Source organism: Metarhizium brunneum, chromosome 1, assembly GCF_013426205.1.
Source record: "Metarhizium brunneum chromosome 1, complete sequence".
NCBI lineage: Eukaryota > Fungi > Ascomycota > Sordariomycetes > Hypocreales > Clavicipitaceae > Metarhizium > Metarhizium brunneum.
This window is the reverse complement of record NC_089422.1, coordinates 387,291-412,947: the sequence shown is the minus strand read 5'-3', so window position 1 is coordinate 412,947 and position 25,657 is coordinate 387,291. Positions and strand designations below refer to the sequence as shown.

The 25,657-nt window shown below is 51.5% G+C and overlaps 10 protein-coding genes across 10 annotated transcripts; 3 read left to right on the top strand and 7 right to left on the bottom strand.

The window, feature by feature from the left end:
- Positions 1–1,104: 1,104 nt before the first annotated feature.
- On the top strand, positions 1,105–2,274 carry G6M90_00g001360 (uncharacterized protein; the record flags this gene model as incomplete). The annotated part of the gene is made up of 3 exons (XM_066129505.1): positions 1,105–1,507; positions 1,569–2,069; positions 2,129–2,274. 3 exons carry the CDS (start codon positions 1,105–1,107, stop codon positions 2,272–2,274), a joined length of 1,050 nt encoding a protein of 349 aa, XP_065985963.1.
- A 671-nt stretch (positions 2,275–2,945) lies between these two features.
- G6M90_00g001350 (uncharacterized protein) lies at positions 2,946–4,262 on the bottom strand (the record flags this gene model as incomplete). The annotated part of the gene is made up of 1 exon (XM_014687451.1): positions 2,946–4,262. One exon carries the CDS (start codon positions 4,260–4,262, stop codon positions 2,946–2,948), a length of 1,317 nt encoding a protein of 438 aa, XP_014542937.1.
- A 1,079-nt stretch (positions 4,263–5,341) lies between these two features.
- HMT1 (Homocysteine S-methyltransferase 1) lies at positions 5,342–6,373 on the bottom strand (the record flags this gene model as incomplete). The annotated part of the gene is made up of 1 exon (XM_014687452.1): positions 5,342–6,373. The coding sequence occupies one exon, from the start codon at positions 6,371–6,373 to the stop codon at positions 5,342–5,344; it is 1,032 nt and encodes a 343-aa protein (XP_014542938.1).
- A 691-nt stretch (positions 6,374–7,064) lies between these two features.
- Positions 7,065–8,954, bottom strand: CXT1_0 (Beta-1,2-xylosyltransferase 1; the record flags this gene model as incomplete). Its single annotated transcript, XM_014687453.1, has 1 exon — positions 7,065–8,954. The coding sequence occupies one exon, from the start codon at positions 8,952–8,954 to the stop codon at positions 7,065–7,067; it is 1,890 nt and encodes a 629-aa protein (XP_014542939.1).
- A 666-nt stretch (positions 8,955–9,620) lies between these two features.
- Positions 9,621–10,306, bottom strand: G6M90_00g001320 (uncharacterized protein; the record flags this gene model as incomplete). The annotated part of the gene is made up of 3 exons (XM_014687454.2): positions 9,621–9,773; positions 9,846–10,205; positions 10,259–10,306. The coding sequence occupies 3 exons, from the start codon at positions 10,304–10,306 to the stop codon at positions 9,621–9,623; spliced, it is 561 nt and encodes a 186-aa protein (XP_014542940.2).
- Positions 10,307–13,719: 3,413 nt separating this feature from the next.
- PKH1 (Serine/threonine-protein kinase PKH1) lies at positions 13,720–14,824 on the bottom strand (the record flags this gene model as incomplete). Its single annotated transcript, XM_014687455.1, has 2 exons — positions 13,720–14,616; positions 14,678–14,824. 2 exons carry the CDS (start codon positions 14,822–14,824, stop codon positions 13,720–13,722), a joined length of 1,044 nt encoding a protein of 347 aa, XP_014542941.1.
- A 1,372-nt stretch (positions 14,825–16,196) lies between these two features.
- Positions 16,197–17,009, top strand: G6M90_00g001300 (uncharacterized protein; the record flags this gene model as incomplete). Its single annotated transcript, XM_014687456.1, has 1 exon — positions 16,197–17,009. The coding sequence occupies one exon, from the start codon at positions 16,197–16,199 to the stop codon at positions 17,007–17,009; it is 813 nt and encodes a 270-aa protein (XP_014542942.1).
- Positions 17,010–20,286: 3,277 nt separating this feature from the next.
- Positions 20,287–21,010, bottom strand: LYS2 (L-2-aminoadipate reductase; the record flags this gene model as incomplete). Its single annotated transcript, XM_066129504.1, has 4 exons — positions 20,287–20,445; positions 20,535–20,704; positions 20,763–20,896; positions 20,952–21,010. The coding sequence occupies 4 exons, from the start codon at positions 21,008–21,010 to the stop codon at positions 20,287–20,289; spliced, it is 522 nt and encodes a 173-aa protein (XP_065985617.1).
- Positions 21,011–21,264: 254 nt separating this feature from the next.
- On the bottom strand, positions 21,265–22,442 carry lys1_0 (L-2-aminoadipate reductase; the record flags this gene model as incomplete). The annotated part of the gene is made up of 2 exons (XM_066129503.1): positions 21,265–22,081; positions 22,270–22,442. The coding sequence occupies 2 exons, from the start codon at positions 22,440–22,442 to the stop codon at positions 21,265–21,267; spliced, it is 990 nt and encodes a 329-aa protein (XP_065985909.1).
- A 1,363-nt stretch (positions 22,443–23,805) lies between these two features.
- G6M90_00g001270 (uncharacterized protein) lies at positions 23,806–24,777 on the top strand (the record flags this gene model as incomplete). The annotated part of the gene is made up of 4 exons (XM_014687458.1): positions 23,806–23,994; positions 24,104–24,262; positions 24,318–24,688; positions 24,741–24,777. 4 exons carry the CDS (start codon positions 23,806–23,808, stop codon positions 24,775–24,777), a joined length of 756 nt encoding a protein of 251 aa, XP_014542944.1.
- Positions 24,778–25,657: the final 880 nt, after the last annotated feature.

Below are 25,657 nucleotides of genomic sequence, written 5' to 3'. Positions count from 1 at the left end.
GAACCCCACTAAGAAAAGTACCTTAAAGGTCAAGTATCGCGAAAAGGTGGAGACAGGTACGGAGGTGGCACCTTAGCGCACTCAAAGGGATATGTGGACCTATATCGTCACGTCATATCCTTGCGTGCATAATACCTTGCCTAGTAAATGCAAGGTATCGGGGTCTGGCTGAGCTGTATTCTTCTCACTATTAATTTTCTTCTTTATGCAGCTCCCTGCGACCTACTTCTTCACTATATCAAACATGTTGTATTAAGATGGTGGTTATCCTGTCGTATCGCAGCCAGATATAGGCTCATATGGCCATCTCCCGCAACACGGCTTCGCTCTCGTGTATAGCTGCATTAGTCATAGTAAAGGGCTATACTGGGGAAATATAGATAAGAGTATAGCAGAGCTCGCATAGTCTGCAAGGAGGCATTCGAAGGTCCCTAGTCCCCAGGCTGCACAGGCAACCTCTCATGCCACTCCCCACCCCCATTGGGGTGACTCGTATCACATCCCATCCGGATTGGACTAGCGGTGATTCTGATTTCGGCGGTCAGACGTCCATCAGATGGAAACGGAGAGAGCTTATCTCGGTATTGGATATATTGTTCTTCATCTTGGCAAGGCCTATGCAAATGGCCACATGACTCAATAACTCAATAATTAAGCATCTCTAGCAAAGCAGCAGGGTTGGGTAAATCACGAGATGCGAGTGTGGGGATCATGGTGTTTCTCTTTCCTATAGAAGCTCTTGTAAGTCTAGGTCCTATTGCAGGGTGCTACAATTAACTGTACTAAGAATCTCCTCATGCAAATACATTGAATGTGTGCCGTGTTCCAGACGTGCATGGTAATTGCAGCCGTCGCCAAAATCGCGCCATTCCATGCCTCAGCTCTCGTGTCTTGAAATATATAAACTGCGCTGCCATTCCCATCTCTACAATAACTCGAAACTCTTCAGCATTGGGACTCCTACTACTTCTGCCCATTCCACATTTTTCCATTTGCAAAACCATGATCTACTTTAGTTGGGCTGCAGGCCTATCTGTGCTATGGCTCCAAGGCGCCACAGCACAGAGTAATGCGAATGGACAATGCTCAGAGCTGATCGACACCATGGCTACAAAGCTAGGTGTAGATCCAACAACCTGGGGCTACGCAGGGAAAAATACGTGCGAGAAGCAGGAATCGTCGCAATATTGCACACGCCCGGAGCAGGGCGGCTGGCACCCCGGCCCCGAGACATGCGACTACTTCAAGTCCCTCGAGGTGAAGCTGTTTCTCGGAAACGGCATCTCTGGCTTCGACGGCGCCGGCACCTTTGACGATCTCGTCATCGAGTTCGGCAACAGCCACCAGACAATCCTGGTCCATCCCTCCAAGGGCGAGGAGTCCACAAAACCAATCGACCTCGAGAAGGCCTTTGGCTTGAAGCGAGTCAAGGTCGAGGATGTCAAATCGTTCAAAGTATACTCAGTACGAGATGAGCGGACGAACCCAGACTCATGGGAGATTGGAGGCATGTACCAACCCTTGCAAGTTGACCCGAGACGACATTGTCCTAACCCAGCATCGAATAGGCATCTCCATCACCGCGACATGCGACGAGTCGTCGCGAAAGGTCATCATAAACAAGTACGACGACATTTACGACTGGTTCAACCGCTTCGGCGACATTACAGGAAACGAACCATCCCACTTCACAGGCAGCATTGCCGTAAGCGACTGGAAGTGGCAGCACCCCGACGAAAAGACGGACACCATCGCCGTCATGCCCATCGGGCAGTCCAACGCCTGCACCAAGTTCAAGTCGATGGAGGCGCACCTGGAACTCGGCTCGGGCATCTCCGCCCTGACCGCCGGCACCAACGACGAGCTGGTGCTCGACTTTAGCAACGAAATGTTCCCCAAGCACGTCATCCTGCTCGCCACGGCCCCCTCGCACGGCGACGTCATCGACAAGACGCTTGACCTCCAGAACGAGTTTGGAAGCTCTCCCGTTTCCGCCCTGGACGTTCGCCAAGTCATGCTCTACTCGAGGGAGGGTAAAAGCCACTGGGCTGACCCGTGGCAGGTCGCAAGTATGTGTGCCCCCAGTCCATTTCTATATAGCATGTGATGCTAATTTTTTTGGTTTTAGCTTTTGAACTGAGGGCCAAGTGTGAGGGGTCTTCTAGGAGTGTGGTGGTTACCAAGTGGCGCAATATAGACAAGTGGTTTGATCGATTTGAGGGACCTTCGGCGCTGAGCGGAGATTTGGCTCTCAAGGACTGGCACTGGGCGTGATACTATGATAGTGGAGGCCTGGTAGATGAAATTGATGTCAATCTATTTTAATTGGGAGTAGCTTGACTTGATGACAAGTACAATTTGGAAAGTTGGTTTTATTTGGAACGAGGTGCTACAAGAGCAAGACCGGACTACGTGAAGGCATATTGGCGATGGTATGAGGCATAACGGCAAGTAGATGGCAGAAAGGCTGCTCAAACCCATCGACCAGCTTTCTTCCACTACATCCTGGGCCAAGAACGCGGCTGCTTGGCGCACGTAGCCTTGTCACGCGACTCGACGCAAGGTATATGCGCTTGTAGATGCTGAAAAGTTTCTTTCCCGGCATGATAGTGCGACTCGTGCTCGCCCACGACGCCGACATGGACATGGACGCAAAGGATTTCATGGGGGTCGGCAATGGAGCTGGTAGCCAAGCGTGGGCACGAGGACGTGGTCTCAATAACAGCGTCCAAACAACTATATTATTCCACATCTCAAGTCCTCAAGTGCTAGTAATGCACCCAGTGCAAGTGGTTCATGCAGGTTCTTGACAGGGTGGACCAATGTCAGTCGACGACTTAAAAACGACCACGTCTAAACAGGAAGCAACCAGAGACACATACCACAAACCTTTCTCTCCTCTTTGAAATTCAACCTTCCCATCTTGACATTGCATCCATCTTTTCTCATGGAACCGCGCACGTGTCGACAGAAGCACAGCCTATCCCACTCGCCTTCGTCTCCGCACCATCCGAGAGGTTGCCATCCGAATCTCCTCGTGACAGCGCCCCCGCCAGTCGATAGCTCGCCGGCCTCTCCCAGTTCCAAAACGCCTCTCCCATGCTAACCAGCTCTCTCCGGGACAAGGCAGCAGTAGGGCGCATCTCTTTCCCCGTCACTTCCCCATCGGGCCCGTAGAGTGCCCTCGGCGCCAGAGGCCACTCAGATAAATGTGGCCAGCTGAGCCATGTATCCCTTGGTTCGAAGCGCCTTTGCTTCCGGCGGCTGACCCAATCGTTTAAGACGTCCCGGAATGCTTGTATGTTGCTATCAAGTTTTACGTCGGGGTGTTTTGACCACTCCATCTGCAGTAACGCCTCGGCGTCCTGGTCCTTGTGCGGAACGTCTCGGAAATGCTCGTCTAGAGTAATGATTTCGTACAAGGTGAAAATGACGCCCTTTACATCATCGCGTTCAGGGGTGTAGTACTCTGCAATTGATATGGCGTAGTTAAAGTCGAATATTTGCAGATTGTCGTCTTCATTGATGATCAGGTTCCGTGCTGCTATGTCTTGGTGCATGACTCCGTACTTGTAATTCAAGCCATCTACTACAGAGAGGAGCTGGCGAAACCAACCAAGGCGGAATGGACGGGTCGTGGCGTTATTTTCATGCAGTGTGCCCCCCGAGACGAAGCGGCTTGTAAAACCAACAATGCGCCCAGTCACGTCGCTGAGCACGACCGAGTCGAATGGGACAATGTGTGGATGGTCACGAGGCAGTCGACACCAGTCGTTGAGCTCGTACCAAACCCGGGACATGCCATTCGCCATGAACCAGTACTTGAAGGCGGCGGTTGTTGTGGCACCATGCGTGTCATGATACAACACCTTATCAACCAGTGGCGCTAGTCGGTCCAGCTCGGTCAGACTTCCTAGGTATATAGTCTTGACGGGGAAAGAAAGGCCCAAGGATGACAAGGCTGGGTCATTGACATAAATTGTCGCGTCGTCTTTTAGGTCTGTAGATGTCGTGATGGGGCCGTCTGGCTCAGAGAACCGGAATCCAAAGACACCGTCGCCAAGATTATCGAGATGCTTTTTGAGCTCCGCTATGCAGATGTCCTCGGTTTCTTCCCGGTTTTCCACAGGAACTTTGGGAGCATACGTGATGGAGAAATGTCTTCTCTGGTCGAAATCCGTGATAAACCAGGTGAACGGCCCATACGCGCCAGGGACCAAACTCCCCGATCCTACCCAGAGACGCTGCTGTGGTTCGATCATGCCGGTAAGCTTTGACAGACAAGGGAGGATAAGTCAGTTGTGAGCGAGGGGAAATGAAGATGATTTGAGTGATTTCTGGCTTCTCATAACGTACTTGTGTATTTGGTACAAGGTCGTCAGTCCGCCCAACAGGCCAAAATGCCGACCTGGAGTCGCCAGGAGTCCAGGACGAGCACATGAGGCAACAGACCAACTAGTTTAGGCACCAAGCCACACACGGCCGTGTGGAGCCGACTGCTGCGCCTGTCATCAGGAGCTCCGTGTTGCTCCCTCAGCCTCCATCAATTCCATGTCAGCGTACATATGTAACAACATTGAATTGCTCTAAGCCTTTAGCCCTTGTCACACGTCGGCACGCGTATTTTGGACTCTCCCGATTTGCCAATCGAGTTGGTCTCAGTTTTAGTTCCTTGCAACTCATCACTTTTTCTATAAATAGTAGGAGGGAAAGGGTATTTAATTCCATCTAGTACCTTGATATCGCGCTACAACAGACATTATACTATATTAGTGCATACGTCTCGGTAGGTAACTATATTAATTTTTGGTTGTTTTGCTCTGTAGTCAAATAAAATTACACGCATGATACAAGTATCGTACAAGCGTAAAATCTAAAACAGTATTAGGCTGTACTAGGCTAAGGACAGTAAGAGACTAGAAAAGTAGACCGTCTACGCATCGTGACGCGTCAGACGTACCAGCGCAATTGGTGCCGCGCCGTGGCCCGCTAGCCGCGGCCATCTCGCGATAGCCTCAGCCACTGTCAAATCCTGATTCCGAGGAAATCAGAGAGGTTACGAAGATGATCAGGAATTAAAAAAAAAAAAAAAAGGCTTCCAAAAACGCTGAACCAAAGCGTAGCACCAAGGAAGCTGTTAAACTGGCCACGAAAGGGGCCGACAAGGCTAGCAAGGCCGAGGCCAAAGAGGCCAAAAAGGCCAAAAAGGGTAGGTAACTATATTCTGCCATCAACTTCGATTGTTCAGCAGAATAAGAGAAGCGCGAAAGAATATAACTGCCGCTATAATAATGTTTCTATCATGCTTATGCCCACTCCTATCCATAAAACACAGGCCGTTTCATGCCGTTAGCAGAATCTCCCGAAGGCGTGCTATATCCTGCCAACTCGCCATGCAGCACCCGCCCACCACAATCTGCCTCCATTTCCCTCTCCCTTCCGTCCCCCTCACAACCTCAGCAAGCTGTTCCTCCCACGGCACCCTGCTCACGTCCCTTCCATCACCAGGAACCTCCCATACCTGCGTGACCGTGTTGTACACCTCCCCATTTGTCCCGTCGGGATAGAGAACCAGTGCCGGCCACTCGAGCAACGTCCCATCCTGTACCAACATATCCATCACCGATTCGTACTGCTTCAACAGAGCCGTCAACTTCCACACCTTGGTGCAGTTGATGCCCACGCCCCACGGAACCGACTTCGCCACCCTCGAGTCAAACATGGCTCGCAGCGCAGTCTCCGGCGCCTCGCCGCTGGGCAGACACGGACTATCCCCCGGATACAAGCACGACATCCAGAACGGCACGCCCGCCAGCTCCGGCACCTGGTCCAGCGCCGCGCGCATGGCCGCAATCTCGTCCGCCCGGGGGATCGTCTCCATGGACATGTACCCTATCCGGGAGGCCAGGCCACGCACCCTGCCGAACAGCTGCATTCTTTCCCGGTGCCACTGGCACAGGGCTTCTTGCGAATCGTGCGCGTCGTCGTATTCCCCGCTGTACTCCTGGCTCGGGATCATGCACGCCCCGTAGGGGCCGAGGCTGAGCGCCACGGTGCCGTGATGCGCGCGCGTGGCATTTTCCGCAACGGCCACGGCTGTTTCCAGGAACGGGGGAATATCCAGTGGTGAGATGCCGTGCGGAAATTTGGGCGTTTTGGTGCCGGCGAATCCTGCAATGGAGACTTGGTAGGTTGCCGTGAGAAGGATGTCGACGGGGACGTCTCCAAAGTCGCTCTGGCATTGGAGGAGCGTGGCGGGGTCGGAGACGAGGAGGTCGGACGACCAGAGGGGTGTGGATGGGTTGAACTTGGTGTTGTATTTTTGCTCGAGGGACGTGCCGAGGCCGCCGTCCAAGATGAGTATGCGCTTCATGGTGCGTTGGGGGGGACAGAAGAGTCTGGTTTGACGTTGAGGTTTGTCTCGACTCTTGGCCTTTGAGGGGAACGATTGGCCCCACTATTCTTCACTTGCTATTCTGCCCTTCTTTTGACTTGAATATCTCTTATAGATGGACGAAGCCAAGGAGAAGAATTTCTTACGAATATCCGGAAAGCCAGAACCAGATATGCTGACACCTCTCTTCTTCACAAAACAAGTGGCCTGGTTTACCAGTCAAGTCGTCTGGTTGTCCTTGGGAATGGCACAACGCCAGTTCTATATGGATGATGAAGTTGGTCAGCATAGGGGCACATAAAAGGAGAAGGTGGGAAGGTTGTGAATAGCCCCTATAGCCATCCAGCGCAGTTGAAAACGGACAAGACAAAATAGCGGTTGTGCTTTTTGCGAATTAGCTTCTCGTTTGAACCTTTAGCCTAGTTCAAACCTTGCAACTTAATTTGAGCCGTCTAGAGGACGAGGCCAGTTAGATGACTCCAATGTCATTTGATGACCCAGAATACGTCATCTGGTACTCGTGGCAAGTCCTTTGGCGCACAACACGCCGGCAAAGTTTCATCAGTCCCATCTACAAACTGCCACGACACATTTCCACACAGGGTATCAAGTCAGCCACCAGCTATCCAATAGACTATACAAGCAAAAATACACAAGCATTCTCCCAGGCCTACTTCAACAGGTCCCCCACAAACGCCAAGTTATCCCTCGCATCGTCCAGCACCCTCGCATACTCCAGCAACAGCCGCCACACGTACAGCTTCATATCCTGCCTCCTCAGCACCCTCTCGGCCCAGTCCTTGCCCTGTCCCGCAATCGCCTCGGCCTCGTCGTCCCTAGCCAAAAAGTAGTCCAAGACGCCATAAATATCCTGATACGTATTATCAAACGGCACGAAGTGCACCCACGGCACGAGCCTGTCGTCGTGCCACTCGGTGTAAATCGTCGCCTTGAGCGGCAGGCTCGTCGACTGCAAAAACGCCCTCCACCGACCGCTAAACGAGTTGCCGTCCACGTCGGGCAGGAACTTGTACCCGTACTGCTCCTTCATGGGCAGACTCGGCCGGACCTCCATAAACGGCGACGTGTACGCGCACGTCTTGCGCACCTCGTCGTGCCCAAACGGCCACGTGCCCACGCGGTCCTCCACGGCCGGGAAGCACTCGAGGTGGACAAAGGCGGCGTCCGACAGGGGCGAGAGCCATTCGCCCAGTCTTCCGTCGGCCTGTGCCTTGACCGCGTACCTCTCGCGGGGGGGCAGCTTGAACGTCTTTGCGGCGGTTGGGTCCCCCCTTTCCATGGCGGTGAGCACGGACGCGTTCATCATCTGCACCCATCTGTGCCGGTGGAAGTGCCACCAGTTGTCGTGCTTGTTGCGCCCGCCCGACGCCGTGCCGCGCCAGATGAGGCCGTCCTTCTTGTCGGCCCAGGCTGGGCCGTGGTCCTCTCCTCCGTTGTAGAACTCCCTGGGGGAGAGGTACATGGCGCCCGGGATGAGCAGTTCGTTGTTTTGGGGCATTTTCGAGCCGCCAAAGAGCGGGAACAGGCTGTGCGTCGTGGACATGCTGATGCTCTCCACAAAAGCCCCGTGCATGCCGCGCAGGTGCGGCTGCGTACATGGGTTTTGGGCTTGGCTGAAGTTTTGGACGTAGCCGTGAAACATGTAGCGCATTGGCTCTGTCGGAAAGTCCACAGGGCCGTCGAAGGAGTCGAGAGAAGACACGGTTCGGCTTGGGTCGTCGGGGGAGCACGTCGCTCGCACGTGGTCCCAGTATCTGTGTGCATCGTTGGTGATCCATCCCGGGTCGTGGAGATGCTCCTTTGGCTCGGCCACATGTTTGAATGTGCCGAAGGTATTGGTGGTGTTTTGGGGATCTAGGAGCCTTCTGTTGGCGCGCTCGGTGCCGACGTACTCGTTGATCTGGTCCCATGGAACAAGCACGCGGGGCTCGTCCATGACATTGATGGGCATGTCGAGGTCGGGCAGGTGAGGCATCATGTCTTCGACCAACTTGGCCCACAGATTGATCCACGGCACGCGATCTGGATCATCTGTCTCGAATTTGACCTGACCGTTTCGCACTCGGATGACTTGCGGGTGTGTATTTGCCTGCGTTCGCAGTTCCCTCGGGTCCACGGCCCAGAAGGGATTGATGTCATGGTGTATCCTGTCGAAGAATTCCTCCACAACGATGGCCTCATCTTTGAGCGCCTGAGCAAACCACTGGTCAAAGCCGGGAGGCGGATGGCGACCGCGGCGCTCTCGGTAGCGGGCGGCCGACTCTTGGAGTGTAAAGGAGCGTTTTTCCAACAAATTGTCCAGGCGTGCATTCGCATCTCGGATGAGATTGTCGATCGGGTGGTTTTTAGGGGCTGAGTGGTTGAGTTTCGGCTGCGGACGCGCCTCAGCACGGTGGCGCATCCATTCTGTCGTCTTGAGCCTCTCGAGGCAAGGCAGCCAAAACCAAAAGACTAGGTATAGCGAGCTGGCAAGAAATAGGAAGCGTAGCAACTGGCGTCTGCGTAGGAAAGGTGCAATCGTAGGCGATGCTTGGAACATCCTGTGTGGGAGCACACATGCATGTTGGGCGTGGGAAATGAAGAAACGTTGGTGCAGGTCGGAGAAGAAGAGTGCTCTGACTTCAAAAGAGACGAGCCAAAGTACCAGACAGTACAAGCCACAAGCCCATCGTTGATCCTTGTTCAAAGCTCGGTCCCGTCCATGCTGTTGAATCTCTTTTTGGTTGCACCCCTGCTTATAATCCTTGCATGGAGCCAGTCGGATCGAGCGTAGCCGCGGCTTGTCATGGCCACGGCCCACGAGTCCGGGTCCAGGGCCGCATGGCGAAAAGTGATATCACCTGGTGACAGGTGTACCGAGTAAATGACTCGTGATGCTAATTCTCACAAGTTACAACGAGGAAGCCTATTCACGCCCTCTCTGGGAAATGTAATGCCCTTAAATTCCTCGGACACATGTACTCTGCGCAGCGAAACTTGGACTGCTGAATAAGAACATGTTGACCGATTCTCCAGCTACATGTATATATTTGTGATGAAATTCCTAACGTCTAGCTACAGCATGTTGAATCCTCAGGCCCAGGACGCTTGATTACGTGTCTTGCGGAACCCAGAGGAGGAACATATTGGCCGCCGCCAAGGTCCTTGGCGCGCTGGAATAGCATACTCCGTACGCGAGCATTGTTTACGCCATCATGCGCCCAATTTAGCAAGAGTCACCACGAACAATGGTATTCCAGTTCCCAGATTCAAAATTCTGTCCCGAAACCGACCCAGCGGCTGGCGCGCAGGTGTTGACAATATGCTGAGCACTGTCGGCAACCCAGTTCCAACTATCCAACGTCTTGGGGGTCGTGTTCTACGCCACGGACAGGAGTCGTTACCATCACGTCTCGGATAGAATGTAGGGGTCAATGAAGCTTGTACTCACATCGTTGCACCACCAAATGGCGGAATTATACGAGCAGCTCACGCGACCACAGTTTCCAGGACCAGGCCCATTGCGAGGAGCCGCCGGCGCGCCACGAAGGTAGTTTATGCCCTGCTGTATGCGGCCTTTATCGGCAAGCGGCCAGTTGCCGCACTGCACAGAGGAACGCTTCTGCTTCTGATGCACATCCCTCGCCTCGGCGGCAATGGTCAAGGTAAACTTGGGGTTGATTTGGAGAGCTTGCGCATAGACCTCTTGAACGGTGCCGTTCAGCACCTCGGTCCTGCCGACGGCAACTTCAATATCCCATTGGAGCACCTCGACGCCGTACCCGGGGATGGGAGCCTCTGCACCAAGTACCTATGGCTTGTTCAGTATCTAAAACATCATGGGATCGTGGGGACAATGCGTACGCCGGTTGCTGTGACGGCAGAAAGGAGTAAAGTGAGTGAAGCGCGCATTGTGCTCGAGTGTAAGTAGCTGATGAGTTGTTGGGCTTATGAAAAGTTGTGATGGAGCTTGACTACAAACAAAGGGAACTCGCAAGTGACAATCCTACGCCTTTTAACGACGGCTGCTGCTCCATTGCGTGAAATACTACCATCCAAGTTGTCGAACATTTCGCAATGAGCAAACAATATTGCTGGTCCTGCAGAGATCACTTTGCCGTTCATCGCCGTAACCCGGAATAACATCATGCGTTTTGCACTCTGTTGAAGCCTTCTTGAGCTGCGTCAACTGGTTGCCAAGACGAACTTTAGGGGACCAACATACATTTGAGGATGCAAGGGGTTGAGGTTTGGGGGTTCTCGAGGCCACATGTTGAAGAAGCTTACATTTTGCATGATGCATATAATCAATAAAGTGAGACGCCGTGGGTTCTGTCATCATTCTATTGTGAAAAGGTGGACTGATTAACCTGCATGCGAAATGCACCTCGTCGATTTTAGCAACTCGTTCACGTTTACCGAGCTCGGTGACCAAAGTCTTTGATTGCATTGATCAAAAATCAACGCTCCACCACCGGAGTTGACAACTGGCCAGATTGACTGCACAGACTTCCCCTTTTGGCCTGGATAACAGGGTGCAAATCTGGTGTAAATGGCCCGCCGCAACTTTTCCGCCAGTGCAACTGAATTGTTGGGCCAACACTGGAAATAACGGGAAAAGTCCCTCTTGACCCAAGTAAGCATAACATTAAGCAGAAGTGCCAAAACTCTCACAACCCAGCCCTGTTCCTGCTTAATCGCGCGGGCAGGGGCGGGAATCCCTACCGCTACGATCAGCACTCCCTGGGAGGGGTTCTGGCTGGGGAGACAGGGCTCTTTACGTTTTATATTTTCAGGAATGATATTGGCATACCTACATCTATCTAGGAGTAAGTTCAGTCTAGTAGAATAGGTGCTAGATAGCTATGAAGTGCACTCTGCAGCATTCTGATACATACCTACGGTTGATGTATCTACATGTGCGGAGAATCCCTGTACAGACGGCTTTCACTCAAGCCGGACATACATGATTTCTCCGACGTAGTGCTAGCTACGGATTCTGGTCGTAAATATAGCTGAGCAATGGCTGGTCTGCGATATCCACCCCGGCCGGTTCCTGCGATACTTGCGTGATATTGACCCTAATACGTAATGAGCATCCTGATATTCCGTAACATCGCATGACCCTAGGACGTCGCCCGCCCACCGAGACAAATCTCAGCATCCGTCATCTTCTACACACAACCATCTCAACCGATGGCCATCACTCAAGACACGGAACCTGCAGACTCTTTCCGCTTGCATTGTTATTACTCATCCTCTTGTTGCAATCGGGTCATAATTGCAACCCATCTCAAATCCATTCCTCTCACCTTCTCCGTTCCCAATCTCAAAGACGAGCCGCAGCGGGAAGAATACCGAAGCGCACTAAACCCCAGCACCAGCGGCGGAAAAACGCGTATCTGCCAGTCTGATTCCAGCCGTCGAGTATGCCTCTTTCTACAAATTTGATCTCAGGTATGCGCCAAACGTCATGGAAATGTATCATGCCCAGAAGCAGTCGGGGGCATTTCAAGCAGTAGACTGGAGAAACCATCCAGATACTCCTGAAAAATATCGGCCTGAATCTGCGTAAGAGCTAGATTGCCTGTGTTGATTGGAGTGCAACCGATATGTTCATGTTCCCGACGTAATACTTTTGGTGAGGGGATTAGCAACACATGTCTGCGATGCCAATGATTACAAAGAGATTCAAGCCTCTAATCATGTTACCTTGTCCCCCGTTTGGTGGTTCCGTATCCTGGAAAGACGGGGCCCTCCTCTGTTGAAACGGCGTCATGACCGCCGATGCAGCCATTCGTGGAAACAAGTCAACCGATATAAACAGTATTGATATCTTCACCTCTGTTGTCCCAGGCTGGTTTGGTGGCTTTCGGGCTAGGAACCTGAGAGTATTTGAACTGGCTGTAGCGTTTACACATGCCATTGACGCCAAGTGTTCGTAATACCACGCCGATAAATCTCCTCCCGCGACGACATGGGGTGACAAGCAAGACGGCCCATTTCCATTTCCCTCCTTGCACGTTACAGAGCCGGTCATGTCAATTTGACATGGGCCGTGCCGTGAGGGTTGTTTCCAGTCATGCCCCAGTGCCAGTTCTGTTGGGGCACCTGGGCTGACAGAAAGTATCCGTCACGCGGAAATGGTCCAATGTCAGGTTACACAAGGGCTACGATCACGGGACCTAGGGCAAAGTCCCTCACCGACTTCTTGTATATAGAGACCTCTGGTCCCTCAAGGTTTAGATGAAAACCGAGGACCTTTGATACCAAAGGCTGTTATTAGATGACATCTGGTATTGAGCTCTTGCTTCAAGCCCTCTATCGAGCCCTTGTCACAACAAGGGCCAACTGCTCTTTGCTGATTATTATAGTAGAAAACTTGTACAATTTATCACGTCCTGTATTTGAGAACATAAACGAGGCATCTATCCTTAAGCCCCCAATCCTGGCTGCACCGCAGCTTTTTCATACAAAGGGCTAGTTTTAGCCATATAGATACAAGTTGCTTAGACTTTGTGTCAAGGGTTAGGGTTAGTAAGTCTTTTCAACCTCTCCTTTCCTCTAGTAGCCCTGTCACTCTCACCTCTCTTCCTGTTACTACAGGCCGTTACTATCCTGGTCGCGTGGCTATATCCACTATTAGCCTTGGCAGTTTCCTCTTTCTGTCTTAGCTTTATATCTCTGACATGCTGCTTTTTTTAGTTATTTACTTATTATTTAACGAGAATTATCACATCAGCCCGGGATAGGCTCGACGATACGCGCCCAAAACTTTTCATGCAGGCGGTTCTGAGAAAGTCCAATGAATGGCCAGAATGTGCTCGGATCACACCTCTAAGCGCTGAGCTATAGTTAGTGGACATAAGATTCGACCACCCAGCGGCGTTGAATGACCCCAAAATGTGTCGAATACGTCCGGTATGACCCCTACTCAGCATCCGATATGACAGAGGCGAGGCGACAAGGACCAGTCCCTTGATACGTCAAGTCTTACCTCTCTAGCTGTTGCCTGATTGGCGCCGCATGCGAGATGACTCGTGAGATCAGGCAACCATTGGCCAAATTTGAAAGCAGGCCTAGGAACAGCAAGGGGCACGACGTCCTCATTGGCATGTTCCGCAGGCAAAAATGTCGCTGTGTCCGCAGGGCTCTAGCGTTGATCAGTGCGATTAAATTCCACATGTCCTCTTACCAGGTTCTCCGAGATGTTTGCGTGGCGAAGGCACGTCCGGTCTCAATTTAAATGGGTCCCATTTTACCGAGTCGACCAAATACGCTCGCGCACGTACGGTTCTATAGACAATTAGTCTCTCCAGCTTCAACTAAACCTTGAACAACTTTTTCTGCAGTAGTGAATCGTCCATCCCAGCAATTTGAATGACAGTCCCACAGCCCAGGTGATCAGACGCTGGAAAGTCCAAGTTCTCGAAACAAAGCTCCACCTCTTCCTCATCAAGTTCGCTATAGGGCTCCTCGCCACCCATGATAAAATACAACAAGGAACCAAGGCTGAAGACATCGTCTGCTTGACTAGGGATATACCCTCGGCCCCATGCCCACGATTGATACCTCGGTCCTGGGGCACCAGTCGAGGCAGTATGCCCTGGAAACGAGCTCCCGGCGAAGTCGCAGATTCCAAGGTCCAAGTTCTTGTCCAAGAGAAAATTTCGAGGCGTGATATCCTGATGAATTACTCCGACATTATGGAGACTCTCCAGCGCTTGAGCCGCCTGCAAAGCCCATTTTCGACGGGTGTCGGCATCGGTATCGCCATGGTTCCGAAGGTAGGTCTCTAGGTCTCCGTTGGCGTAATCCTCAAGAACCAACACCTTGGACTCGCTATCCCAGTTAATTACTGTAGGGATGAACGGACTTGGACCAATGAAGCAATAGACGTCATATTCGTGTTGCATGCTCTGGCGATCTCTCTGTTCTTCGTAGGGGTTGTACGGGTTCGGCATTGGGGTTTTAGAGATGTGACCAGTAGGTAGTCGCTCTACCAGCGCTGTTGCGCCGCGACGAACGAAATCTCCCTTTGTGATGTAGTATATGGGTCCCTCGGGAACGGGATCTGGGACTTTAAAGGCCGACTCCGGCCAGTGTGGGTAAAGTTTCCGTTGCCATTCACCGGGGATATGGACATATTGAATCACTTGCGGGTATTTGGGAGAAGGCGTAGCTTGTGGAGAGTCTTGAACCTCGGCAGAGGACGATTGGGTCTATATATCTCATAGTCAGTACTCAAAATCCATCTGACTTGACAAAGGGTCCGATGCTAACCTTGGGCGAGTCCGAGTCTTGCTTGTTGACGTGCGCGGCGGGCGCGTCACCATGGAGCAGGCGCGTGATGAATGACCAGACGCCAGTTACCCGGGACCGGAGTTTGGTAAAGAGGAGTTGGAAAACATGCTGAGCAATCGTAAACATGTCGAAAAGTCGGCCTCTTCCGTCGTCGTCGTCGTCGTCGTCGTCGAATGTCTACTCCGTATGCAGGGGGATTTGCAGGGGCAAGGACACCCAGGACGACGCCACGAAGGACGAGACCAACCTCGACAGCACGATCGTGTCCAAGCTCCGGAACAACGTCACCCCGGAGAATATGTTCTGTCAGGCATCTGCGTGCCAATGACACAAAAACTTGTCCCTTGAACAATGCAGCGGTTGCATTACCTCTATGGTTTCAAGTAAATCCTGTATTCATGCATAATGCCATCTTCAGAATTGTTAGTTGGCTGGACTTCTTTTGTTGGCCACATCTCGGTTTCAGCAGTTATCCACTTTTCCGACATGGTCGTTTTGTGGGCAAAGAGGAGATTGTCATTGAATCATGCTCTACATCGATAATCTTGAAAAATCTAAGTAAAAGGCTAGAGTAAGAAGAATGTGCAGATGGCTTTTTATCTGCACGCGAGGCTGCTTGCCCGCACGTGATGACGTGGGACCCTCAACAGTTATTTAGACATGTGGGCACGGTTCAATGTTGGCAAGTTCCATGAGAGCCAAGTCAGCTCGAGGCATTAATAGCGGCCAACTGGGGTATTTCGTCGAGATAACCACCACCAGATAGCAAACTCTCAAGTGGCGAGTCAACAACGGCAATGCGCATTAAACTCTATAGCTACTCTTCGTTAATGTGAGACGAGGTTAGTTCTTCTATTAGAGTTATACATGATACATGACAAAAAGTTATATTAGGTTCATGAGTAGGTGACATGGTTGCTGTCAAGTAAATGTGTCAGACAGTCCGCCCGACAGGGGGGGGCTTTATTTATCAGATAATGCTAATGCCGCGCATGTGTGTATACATATGTAGAGGGCGGGTCCTTAATGACTACTTGATTCAAAGAGAAGCAAGTACCATAAAGCGTCTCCGAGTCAAGGCGTACTTCGGAGCTCCAAATAAGGTCAATTCGCATGTTACAGCGCTCTCTTGCATTAACAAGACTTGGGGGCACTCACTTATGCCAACATACAAGATAATGCCGTTATTGATTACCGAGGACATGCATTATAATTCGCATAACAAATCGCTCTTGATATTGGGTGCATTGACTTTAAGAGATGCCTTGTACAAAAGGCTTGCAGCTATTAGCAAAGAAAGCTAGAGGGGGAGATGGATATAGACAAATTAACATCCAGATGCCCAGGAGTCCAGGACAGGTATAAAAGCCTCGATTTCCTCTGTCTAGATTGAATTGCCATCATCACTCCCATCTACTATTAGCACCTGCTACTTTTTTATAGTTGACCAACTACTACTCTGAGCATTTATATTTCTCCCCTCTAAATATCATCCACCATGAAGATCGCCGTACTCGCCACCGTCTCTGGCCTCTTTCTGGCCGCGTCCACCTTGGCCTTGCCAGCTACGAGTTCTGCCCAGCCTGAGGCATCCTCGGAGCAGTGGCAAGAAGCTTTCATGAGTATCTGGTCGTGCCACTGCACCCACCGGGGAGGACAGGATTATAAAAAGCACGTCAAGAAGGACATGCAGTGCATGATAGAAAATACTGCGACAACTGTGGGGAATTTCGAAACGGGCGAGAAAGATTCTCTTGTGGAAATGGACAAGGAAGTAGAGAAATGCAAAGCAGCTGCTTGGCAGAGGGCTCGTCATTCTGAATGTGAGCCTGGCCAATATGAAACTGAGTGCTATTTCCCAATCTGGAAGGTGTACTCGACGTGCGTTGGCAATAGCCCGTCGACATCCAAAAGAGGATCCGATTGCCCCAAGAACCCCAACAGCAAACCTGAGAAAGTTAAGGGTGACAAAGCTAAGCCTCAGGGAGCTAATTCTGAGGAAGCTGATGAATGCCCCGAGGACCCTAGCAGCAAACCTGAGGAAGCCAAGTCTCAGGAAGCTAATCCTGAGGAAGCTGACGAATGCCCCGAGGACCCTAGCAGCAAACCTGAGGAAGCTAAGTCTCTGGGAGATAATTCTAAGGAAGCTGACGAATGCCCCGAGGACCCTAGCAGTAAACCTGAGGAAGCCAAGTCTCAGGGAGCTAAGACTCAGGGAGCTACGTCTGAGGAAGTTGAGCCTGAAAAAGCTAAGACTCAGGAATCTAAGCCCGAGAAAGCTGCTAAGACTCAGGAAGCTAAGCAAGCCTAACAAGAACACACGTGGCAATTTGAGGCGGCGAAGGTACAATAACAAACCGAGAAGAGCTGGCCCTCAGGATTCCGACAAGTACATGCCACAGCACCTCCAGAGCTGTTTATATGTACAAAAGCCTGGCTAACGGCTTTGTTAAACTGTCGCCAGCAAAGACTATTTTCTTAAAGTTAAAGTCTTGATAAAGCAATTAGTTATATTAAGAAAGAGAATATATTTGTTGCCTTTTCTTTCTTTCTTTTGTGATTTTTATAAATACATTGTAGTAATAGTTGTCTTCCACTATTAATATATTCGTTTAAACCAAACTTTTCACCTGTAACGGCCTCGACCCGAAAGCGGCTTGGCTGGCGCTCTCGTCTTCCGCCCCGGCCTCCCGCGTCTAGACCTACTATGAACGAGATGAGCATTAATGACTTGCAAGCTCGTAAGCTCCCCCTTTCTTTATTCTACTTGTCTTTCTTCTTCAGCTTCAGATACTTGCAGTCGTCGCCTGGCCAGTTGTTAATAGACTCGCTTGGACTATTAGTTACATGTTGTCAGATTTTCCGGAATTTCCGACGGTCAATTCCCGCATAGCTCCCAGTTTATCTACATTGGCTCAGAATCCCCCGAGTCGCCAACTTCCTCTGGTCCTCTGGCAGTATACGCTCGGTTTGTCCCATGGCTTGATAAAAGGATAAAAGGTTTTGCCACCTACACTATAAAAAGCGGAGACTACTCCTGGTAGTGCAAGGGCTTTATATCGCCGCATGTATTACTATAGCTTCGTCCTTCACCATGGCGGCGACAAACGGGACTTCTCCGCCACCCGCCGGCTGGAGACCCACATCACCCGGATCCCCTCGCCGAACCACCGGCGGCTCTGCACCGGAACGCACGGAATAGGAGTAGTTTACACACTGACAAACCTGCCGACAATAAAATCCCAACCAGAGAATCTAACTCACTACCCATGGCCCCCCTAACATAAGCGTTTTCACATAATGCCCTCTTCACACCATCTTATACAGCAGTATGAACAGTCTCAGCCTCTTAGGCCCTGCAACGTGTCCTCAGCCACGGATGTGGACGCAACAAGCCAATTCCCGTACGAGCTCAAATTTCAGAGCTAGGAAACTGTAAATGACCGTGGCATTCCATACTGCGGCCCCGTTGTACCTCGATTGCCATTCTCTCCAAGATCTCACGGCTTGGTGGAGTAGCGCAACGTCGTAATAATAACACGCCGGGCAACCCCGCAACGAATGCCGTGTTTCAGCACCCACGGCTTTTCCCTGTATGAACCACCAAATGATGCTATTGGGTCGTTCCGCCTTGCTGATTTTATTGTCTGCACCGGCGATGTGATCGAGTGTCACGCGGAAACGGCCCAATATCACACGGTTACACAAGGGCTACGATCACAGGACCTAGGGCAAAGTTCCTCACCGACTTCTTGTATTTAAAGAGGTCTTTGGTCAGTAATGCCTTAAGAAAAACCAAGGACCTATGATACCAAAGACTTTTATTAGATGAATTGAGACCAAGCCTTCTGTATTGAACCCTTGTCACATCGAGATTCAGATCGAGATTCCTCCTTGGGGTACAGGAATATTGAGGGTGCTAGTCCCGGCAACGCCTGTTCCACGAATTTCACGTTGTCATAAAAGCGCGGGCCAGATCTTGAACCCGGCGATAGTTACACAATGGCTCGGACCTAGTGAGGCCTCAGGCCTCTGGGCCTGTTTGCTCACCACTGTTTGATATAAATAAGGGTCACCCGCCCTCAAGGCCTTGAGGAAAACCAAGAACCTTTGATGTTAAAGCGAATTCTTAGCCGAATGCAATTTTGTTCTCAGCCCTTCTTCACAAGCCCTTGTCACAACGCCTCCCGCAGCTTCTGCCGTTGAATATTACAAGCCGAACCAAATATAAGGCCACACTCCTAAAAATGAAGACTATCAAAATTGTTGCCATCGCCGTTGCTCTTTCCAGTACCGCGATGGCTGGGCCTGTCGCCTACGCCACCTGTCAAAATGCTTGTGCGGAAAGTCTCGCCGCAGGGCCTACTGCTGTTGCAATCTATGCGGCTTGCCAAGCAGCATGTGCCGCACTACTGGCTATGCCGGGTCCATAGGCCTATCTACTACAAACGGTCAGTAAAGCCTCTTGACTACTTGTTGCAAGTCCAGCTCGGGGCTGATGGTGGTAATTCCGTTGGTAAAGCAGGGCAGTGCATCTCGGCCGCGATGAACTGAGTTGTAACAAAGCATTTCAACATATCCCTTTGGCTGGAAGTTGGGCTTCTTGCACTTCGTCATAGGCTCGAGTTCAACATGCAGACAGAATGGACGCATTTCCGGGGAACAAACAGTCTAGGTATAACAAACACAGATTGGAGTGTTGCTCCGCCTACAGCTCAGATTTACCAAGAATGAGACCTCTTCTTTCTCAGCTTCGAGATACATGTACCCAGGCCTGCTTTTATAGCTTCCAGATTGTAGCAGTGATTGAACTGCGGAATTTCTGGATCTATTTGCTCCATAGCTCAATGATCAAACCCGATAGTCACTGTCACACCAATCTTCAGGTATCCCAATGTCACCTACTTGATACATCGTGGGGCGATTCTAACAATAGGCAAGTCGCCACGTCTGTTCAACCTATTCCAGCGTTGCGCCATCTGTAGAAGTATTGGCCGGCACCTTATTTGGTCAGCATGCTGTTCACGCATGTGGAATTATACGCGACGGTATCAAACCCTTGATATCCTCGTAGAGACCGCACAAAGCCATTAGTACTGATGCGACCTGTCATTGAAGACTTTCATATTTCGTCATTCACGATAGCCGTTGGGTTTGACCGCGTGGTCAAACTTGCAGGCTTAAGAGCTACGAAGTTGGGCACTCTTTATCGTATACTGCAGCAACAATTTGTTAATGCACTCTGGGAATTGCAGCCTTGACGTTCCATTTCCAATCCATTTTAAAAGCAATCCTGTCCATCCAACGTACGAGTGTGCTCTAACCGAAATGGGCATCAAGAGTGGCATGATTCACGGGCTCCTTGGATCCTAGAGGCTGGCCCGTATACTTCAAAGGCTGATGATGTTCACTTTTTATTTCCTCCAACTTTGTATTTACATGGCGCATATCGTTACATATGTATCTATATTTTCCTTGCTTTACGCCGCACCACCACGCCCACCAACTCCCCACTGCGCCTGTGCCTGTGCCTGCGCAACCAGACGTCGAGGTCGGCCAGGCCAGGAACTTAGTCTCAGCCAGGTACCTCAGAAGCGGCCGACGGTCTCCTGGCTGATGCCCTCGCCGGCACACTCATCAATATTTGTCCACCGGTCTACATCAGTTTTAAGCACGGTAACGGCATTGTGATCATCAAACTCTGGCGTACGCGTAGTTGATGGTAAGTCATTTATCGCCACGTGAAACTGGGGCATTAAGGCACGCTATTCCTTATCCTTTTGGACGAAACCAGCTGAAATAAAGGGAGCTGGGCCTTCCAATGATTGGAATCCACCTCTGGCACGTCATAACCGTAGTAGTTCAGCGTGGAGAGATACTTGTTCATACACAGGCGCGGATGGGCCGTGACATGGACAACGTGGACACCGACGTCGCCGCCGCTGGTGCCAGTCTCGGCCGAGACGGGATTGAAGCTAGCGAGGACGACAACGCGGGCGACGTGGCCTACAGGCACGGCGTTGACGGTGTTGACGATGCGTGGGGCGGTTCGACAGCTGAATACAGCCCTTGAGCCTGCGAGTGAGGAAGTCGTCATTGTTACGAACAGCAGTGGCGGTGTTCCCGAGGATGTAGCCGGGTCGGACGACAGATCCGAGGAGACCTCGTCTGCCAGCCTCGCGGACGAGCTTCAGATACCTGTGGTCTATTAGAATCGTTGTTAGGTGCGGAAAGGGGTTGGTAGTCAACTCACCCACTTGGTCTGGCAATACCAAGGCCGGCGCGGCTGCCCATTGTGTCGTCCGCTTCCATGATGGGGCTTCGTCTCGTGCCGGTCTGCTCTTAATGTAGTGATCGGTATCCGGAACGCTTGTTGAGCTGACAAACGAGAAGAGCTTAGGCTTGTCTTGGTTACAGAGCCATAGGGCATCGAGCGTTGATAGGACGTTGCTGCGTTCAAGATGCTTGTACCGTTGTACCCAATGAACCTGGGCGCCGTTATGGATGATGACGTCCGCAGCGTCGGCAACCGCGCCCCATGTCTTGTCGTCAAGTCCAATGTACGGCTACGAGAGGTCACCAATGACTGCGCTCGGCCTGACTGCCCAAGAATCCTGCCAGACGCGGTAGCTGAGGGGCCTCTTGAGTCGCCCGAGGGCGGCCTGGACGTCTCTGGTTCCTCGCACATGGGCAAGCACCTCAACGTTCTTACGCTCAAGTAGGTCCTTGACTATGTAACAGCCCAGGAAACCTCTAGCGCCGGTCATGAAGACGGTAGTCTTGCGTTCCGGAGTGAGCGTTGCAGGGTCCGCCGTCCGATACTTGGCATCCAGGCTGCCGAGCAGCTTCTCGAGCGACTGGGTGAAGGCAGGCTCGCCTTCCTCCGCAGCGCCGGTGTCATCATTTCCCTCACGCGGGCGGTCGACCTGGACGCTGAGCGCCTTAAGAGACGAGTTGGAGTAGAGCGAGTGGATGGAAACGTTGGTGCCCATCTTCTGGCGAATATTAAGGAGAAGCTGCTGTGCCAGCAGACCGTGCCCACCGCTGTAGAAGAAATCCGACTCAAGTCGAAGAGTATTGGCATTCAGACCACAGACAAGCGTCACCCACTGCTCCGCAAGATCTTTGTTGGTGCTGATGAGGCCTTCCCAGCTCTTCAAATCCTCCTCCGAAGCCTCCTCCGAAATCAGAGCTGCATCTGGAAACGGGAGAATTGGACCGTCTACCTTTGCCGTTCGGGTTTGAAGGCATGCTTTTTGGGAAGATGCAGTACCTTGGGACGCCGTAGGCTGGTAGCTTAGATTTGAGATGACCTCGGACTTCCGCTTGCATTGACCCGAAGCGCTTATGATAGACGACGACGGGTCCAATCCGGGTGCCTTCCTCTTCATTGTCCGTTAGGCCGTGGTCGGCTAGCCACCGAATACACTCTTGATAGTCAGTCACAATATAGCTGGCGAGCGTCGACTCTTCATTTTGATCTCTTCGAAGAAGTGTCTTGGACTCGCAGATGAGAGGGGCCTTCTTAGGTTGCTCTCGATCTCGTTGAGCTCGATGCGGAAGCCACGAACGGCCCGCCCTTGGCTCTTCCAATGGAGATGAGTGCCTTTGTCTGGGAATCTTGGAGGTAAATCTTCTGTCTTGCCGGAGGATACGCCGGGTCCAACACGGTTATGGTCACGACAGCTGCGAGAGTGCCCATGAAGGCAATCACGAGCTCGACGGAGCGGTAGGCGAAGATCATAACGACATCGCCATTGGTGATGCCAGCGTCGTGGAGCTAGTTGGCCAGTATGTTGGACGCCTCATAGATCTTATTTGTAGGTGAATCGCCTCGCAGGAGTGGTAGAAGAAGCCGTCTCCGTGACGCAGGGCCTGTCGGGGTTCGCTCGAGCATTTTCCTGGAAGATGTCATGGATAGCCCCAACCCAGCCGCTCCAGTGGAGATGGATGGTAGGATCCCGTTACTTTGAGTGCCTCTCATGGTGATTGGGTTTCCAGAGTATGTGGTGGTTTGGTGCCAAAGAAAAATGAGCCAATTGAAAAGAGCCAGAAGCAGGGTAGGGATATCAGTGGGCGGACCAAGATGCTTGAGCTGGGAGCCCGGAGGGGCAGGTGCTTGATGTCAGTGCCTGATTGTAGCAGGCGGTCAGCATGTACACCAAGCGTCGAGCATTCACAGAGACTCGCACACCTGGCGACAGCTCTCATCTACTCCTGAGTTGAGGGAGAGGACCAAAGATGCTAAGTAAGGAGACTGGCCCAGGCTGGAGCCAAGGTTGAGCACGCTGAAACGCACGCCTGACGTCATGAAATCAATTCATGCTTCAAGCCCAATCGCGGGGCCATTCAGAAACGCTCCAGGCTCAGCAGGAGGGGCAAAATCATGCAAATATAATCCTGGGCTGGACGCATATTCAGGCATCGAATGCTCCTGGCGCGCAGTCACAATCCCAACCAACGACAATGCCAATTGCAATGCAATGTCAAAGCAGTGTACTCTTTCTTCTATATGCTGCTGTAGATCTTCATGACTCAAAGCGAGTAGCCCTGCCATAGTGATACAAAAACTCCGGATATACCACCTTATACATCATCGTATCGCCAAGCTGTACATGGTACTCTAGCACAAGATGGCCGATGAATGCAATATCTGCCACTCGCGACGGTAAACCCGGGCCGGGGATCACGTACGCACCATCAAGGGAGAACTGATATCATTTCCCAACGCCACAACAAACGGGGTTTCCTCATGTCAATTCTCTATACAGAATGATGCCGCAATGTGCATTCTCACTCCGCGCCAAACTTTCGCCCAATCATCCTGCATCGGCGACTTCTCAGACACGGGTCATGGGGTGTCGCCCTCCCGACCCCGACCGCACGGAGCACGCCCACCGCACACTCGATCAAAACGAATTCTACCAGACTTCACCATGTTCTTAGCTGTACCAACACGGGCTTGTAATACCCACCAGCGACCTGACACTAGAAACGACCGGCTCCACATTCTCGGAGCCACCCGCAATGGCTATCAAAAAAATCACCGCATCGCGCAAACTTCCCCCCATTCAAACCTCCCAAGCCCATGACAGCAACGTGCAAATATGGCATCTCCCAAGGTCTTCATCGTAACCGGCGCAAGCAAGGGTATCGGAGCAGCCGTCACGCGCTACCTGCTCGACCAGTCGCACAAGGTCGTGGTCACGGCTCGTTCGGCGGAGCCGTTGGAAGGGATCAAAAACGCGTACCCGGGTCAAGTTGAATATGTGGCGGGGGATATGACCAGTCCCGAGGTATGGCTTATTCCCATCATCCCGAGTTGTTGACGTTGGAGGCAAGTGGGTGTTTCTGGGAATGAAGGCGTTGGCACGCGGCGGACCATGAGCTGATGATATGTGGCAGATGCCCGACAAGTTGACCAGCCTTGCCGTCACATCGTTTGGCAAACTGAATGGACTTGTAATCAATCATGGACTTCTCGTGTCTTCGAGATTAGAGAATACGTCCATCGACACCTTCAAGAATCTCTACAACGTCAACGTCTTTAGCTGTTTGGCCATGGTAAACCTCTTATCGCGCCGACTATCAAGTACCCAATACTGATCGTTTACGTTAGGCTCAAGCAGCACTTGGTGAACTACGAAAGACCAAGGGATGCGTTGTCTGGGTCTCTTCGGGTGCCGCTCTCAAACCATACACGGGATGGAGCGCGTACGGTTCATCCAAAGCAGCGCTCAACTCCCTCTCGTCGCATCTTGCTTTTGAGGAAAGGGACGTTACGAGCATCACCGTCAGTCCGGGACGCGTAGATACAGACATGCAAGTGCAGATTCGATCATCAGGGCAGCAATCCATGGATAAGGCACAATACGACACATTTATCGAAGCATTCGAGCAGGGCAAACTGCTAAAACCCGAGCAACCTGGCAACGTGATTGCCAAATTTGTGGCAACCCCCAATAGGGAATTGAGTGGGAAAGACCTGAAGTAGGCGCCCAATCATAACTGCGTTATTGGTACTTACTGACAACATGAACAGTTGGAATTCTGCCGAGTTGGCTTCCTATCGGGAGTAGGCGACAGGCACGTGGACTAAAGAGTTGCTTCCGATCATGTTAGCTTCGATTCCATCAAAACATGAATAAGTTTATAGAAACAGATAAAAAATTTGCAGTCAGTCGAAAGATGAAAAGCTCTTAATTTACTCCACATGCGTGATTCGGTATTAGCATGGAATGTAAGTTTCTTCATCATAGCAAATATGTCACAGCGAAGCACGTGTACATGGCAATTTTTCTTACCTTTTTGAAGATTCATCCTTGCGTGACGGTATTTTCGTCCAAGTGATGGCTTGACGCAGTGCCTATTTCGAAGCTTGTTAGCATGCCCAGTCGCGTTGTTGACACTTCCATTCAACAAATTTTTGGGTGCTGCGCTCAGGCTATCGAATGTCTCCGTCATGAATGATCGGTATTTGATAGTACCAGATAGCAAAAAGGCATCATGGCAGTCGAAGGTCGGCATGGCGAAGGGTGGAAAATCTTACATTGTGCACGAGCAACGTGGAAGCCTAGCCGGGGCGCGGGTTAGCTTGATTTGGCCTTGCATAATTGTGCGCAACACGATGGGACTCAGGGCCAACAAGGGTTCAGCTGGGTCTATTTGGCATAAGACGTGTCTGTCAGCAAAGAGGCTTGTCGGACCTCCTCAGACTGGGGCGACAACGAATCTCATCACTGGAAAGGCACGAAGGAAAGGACGTCAGCTGTGTAGATCTTACCTCCAGGGAGCCAATTTCGGTCAAGCCAGTCAACGCAAGAGCAGAATCAGCTCAATTGCGACACGGGCATGCGTGTTGTTGAATTCATGACGAATGTTTGGTGAAGAAGAGAGAAACTAGAAAGGATGGTTTTTTTTTTTTTTTCTTTGCAGGTCGCTTTTTAGATGAGGACCCGC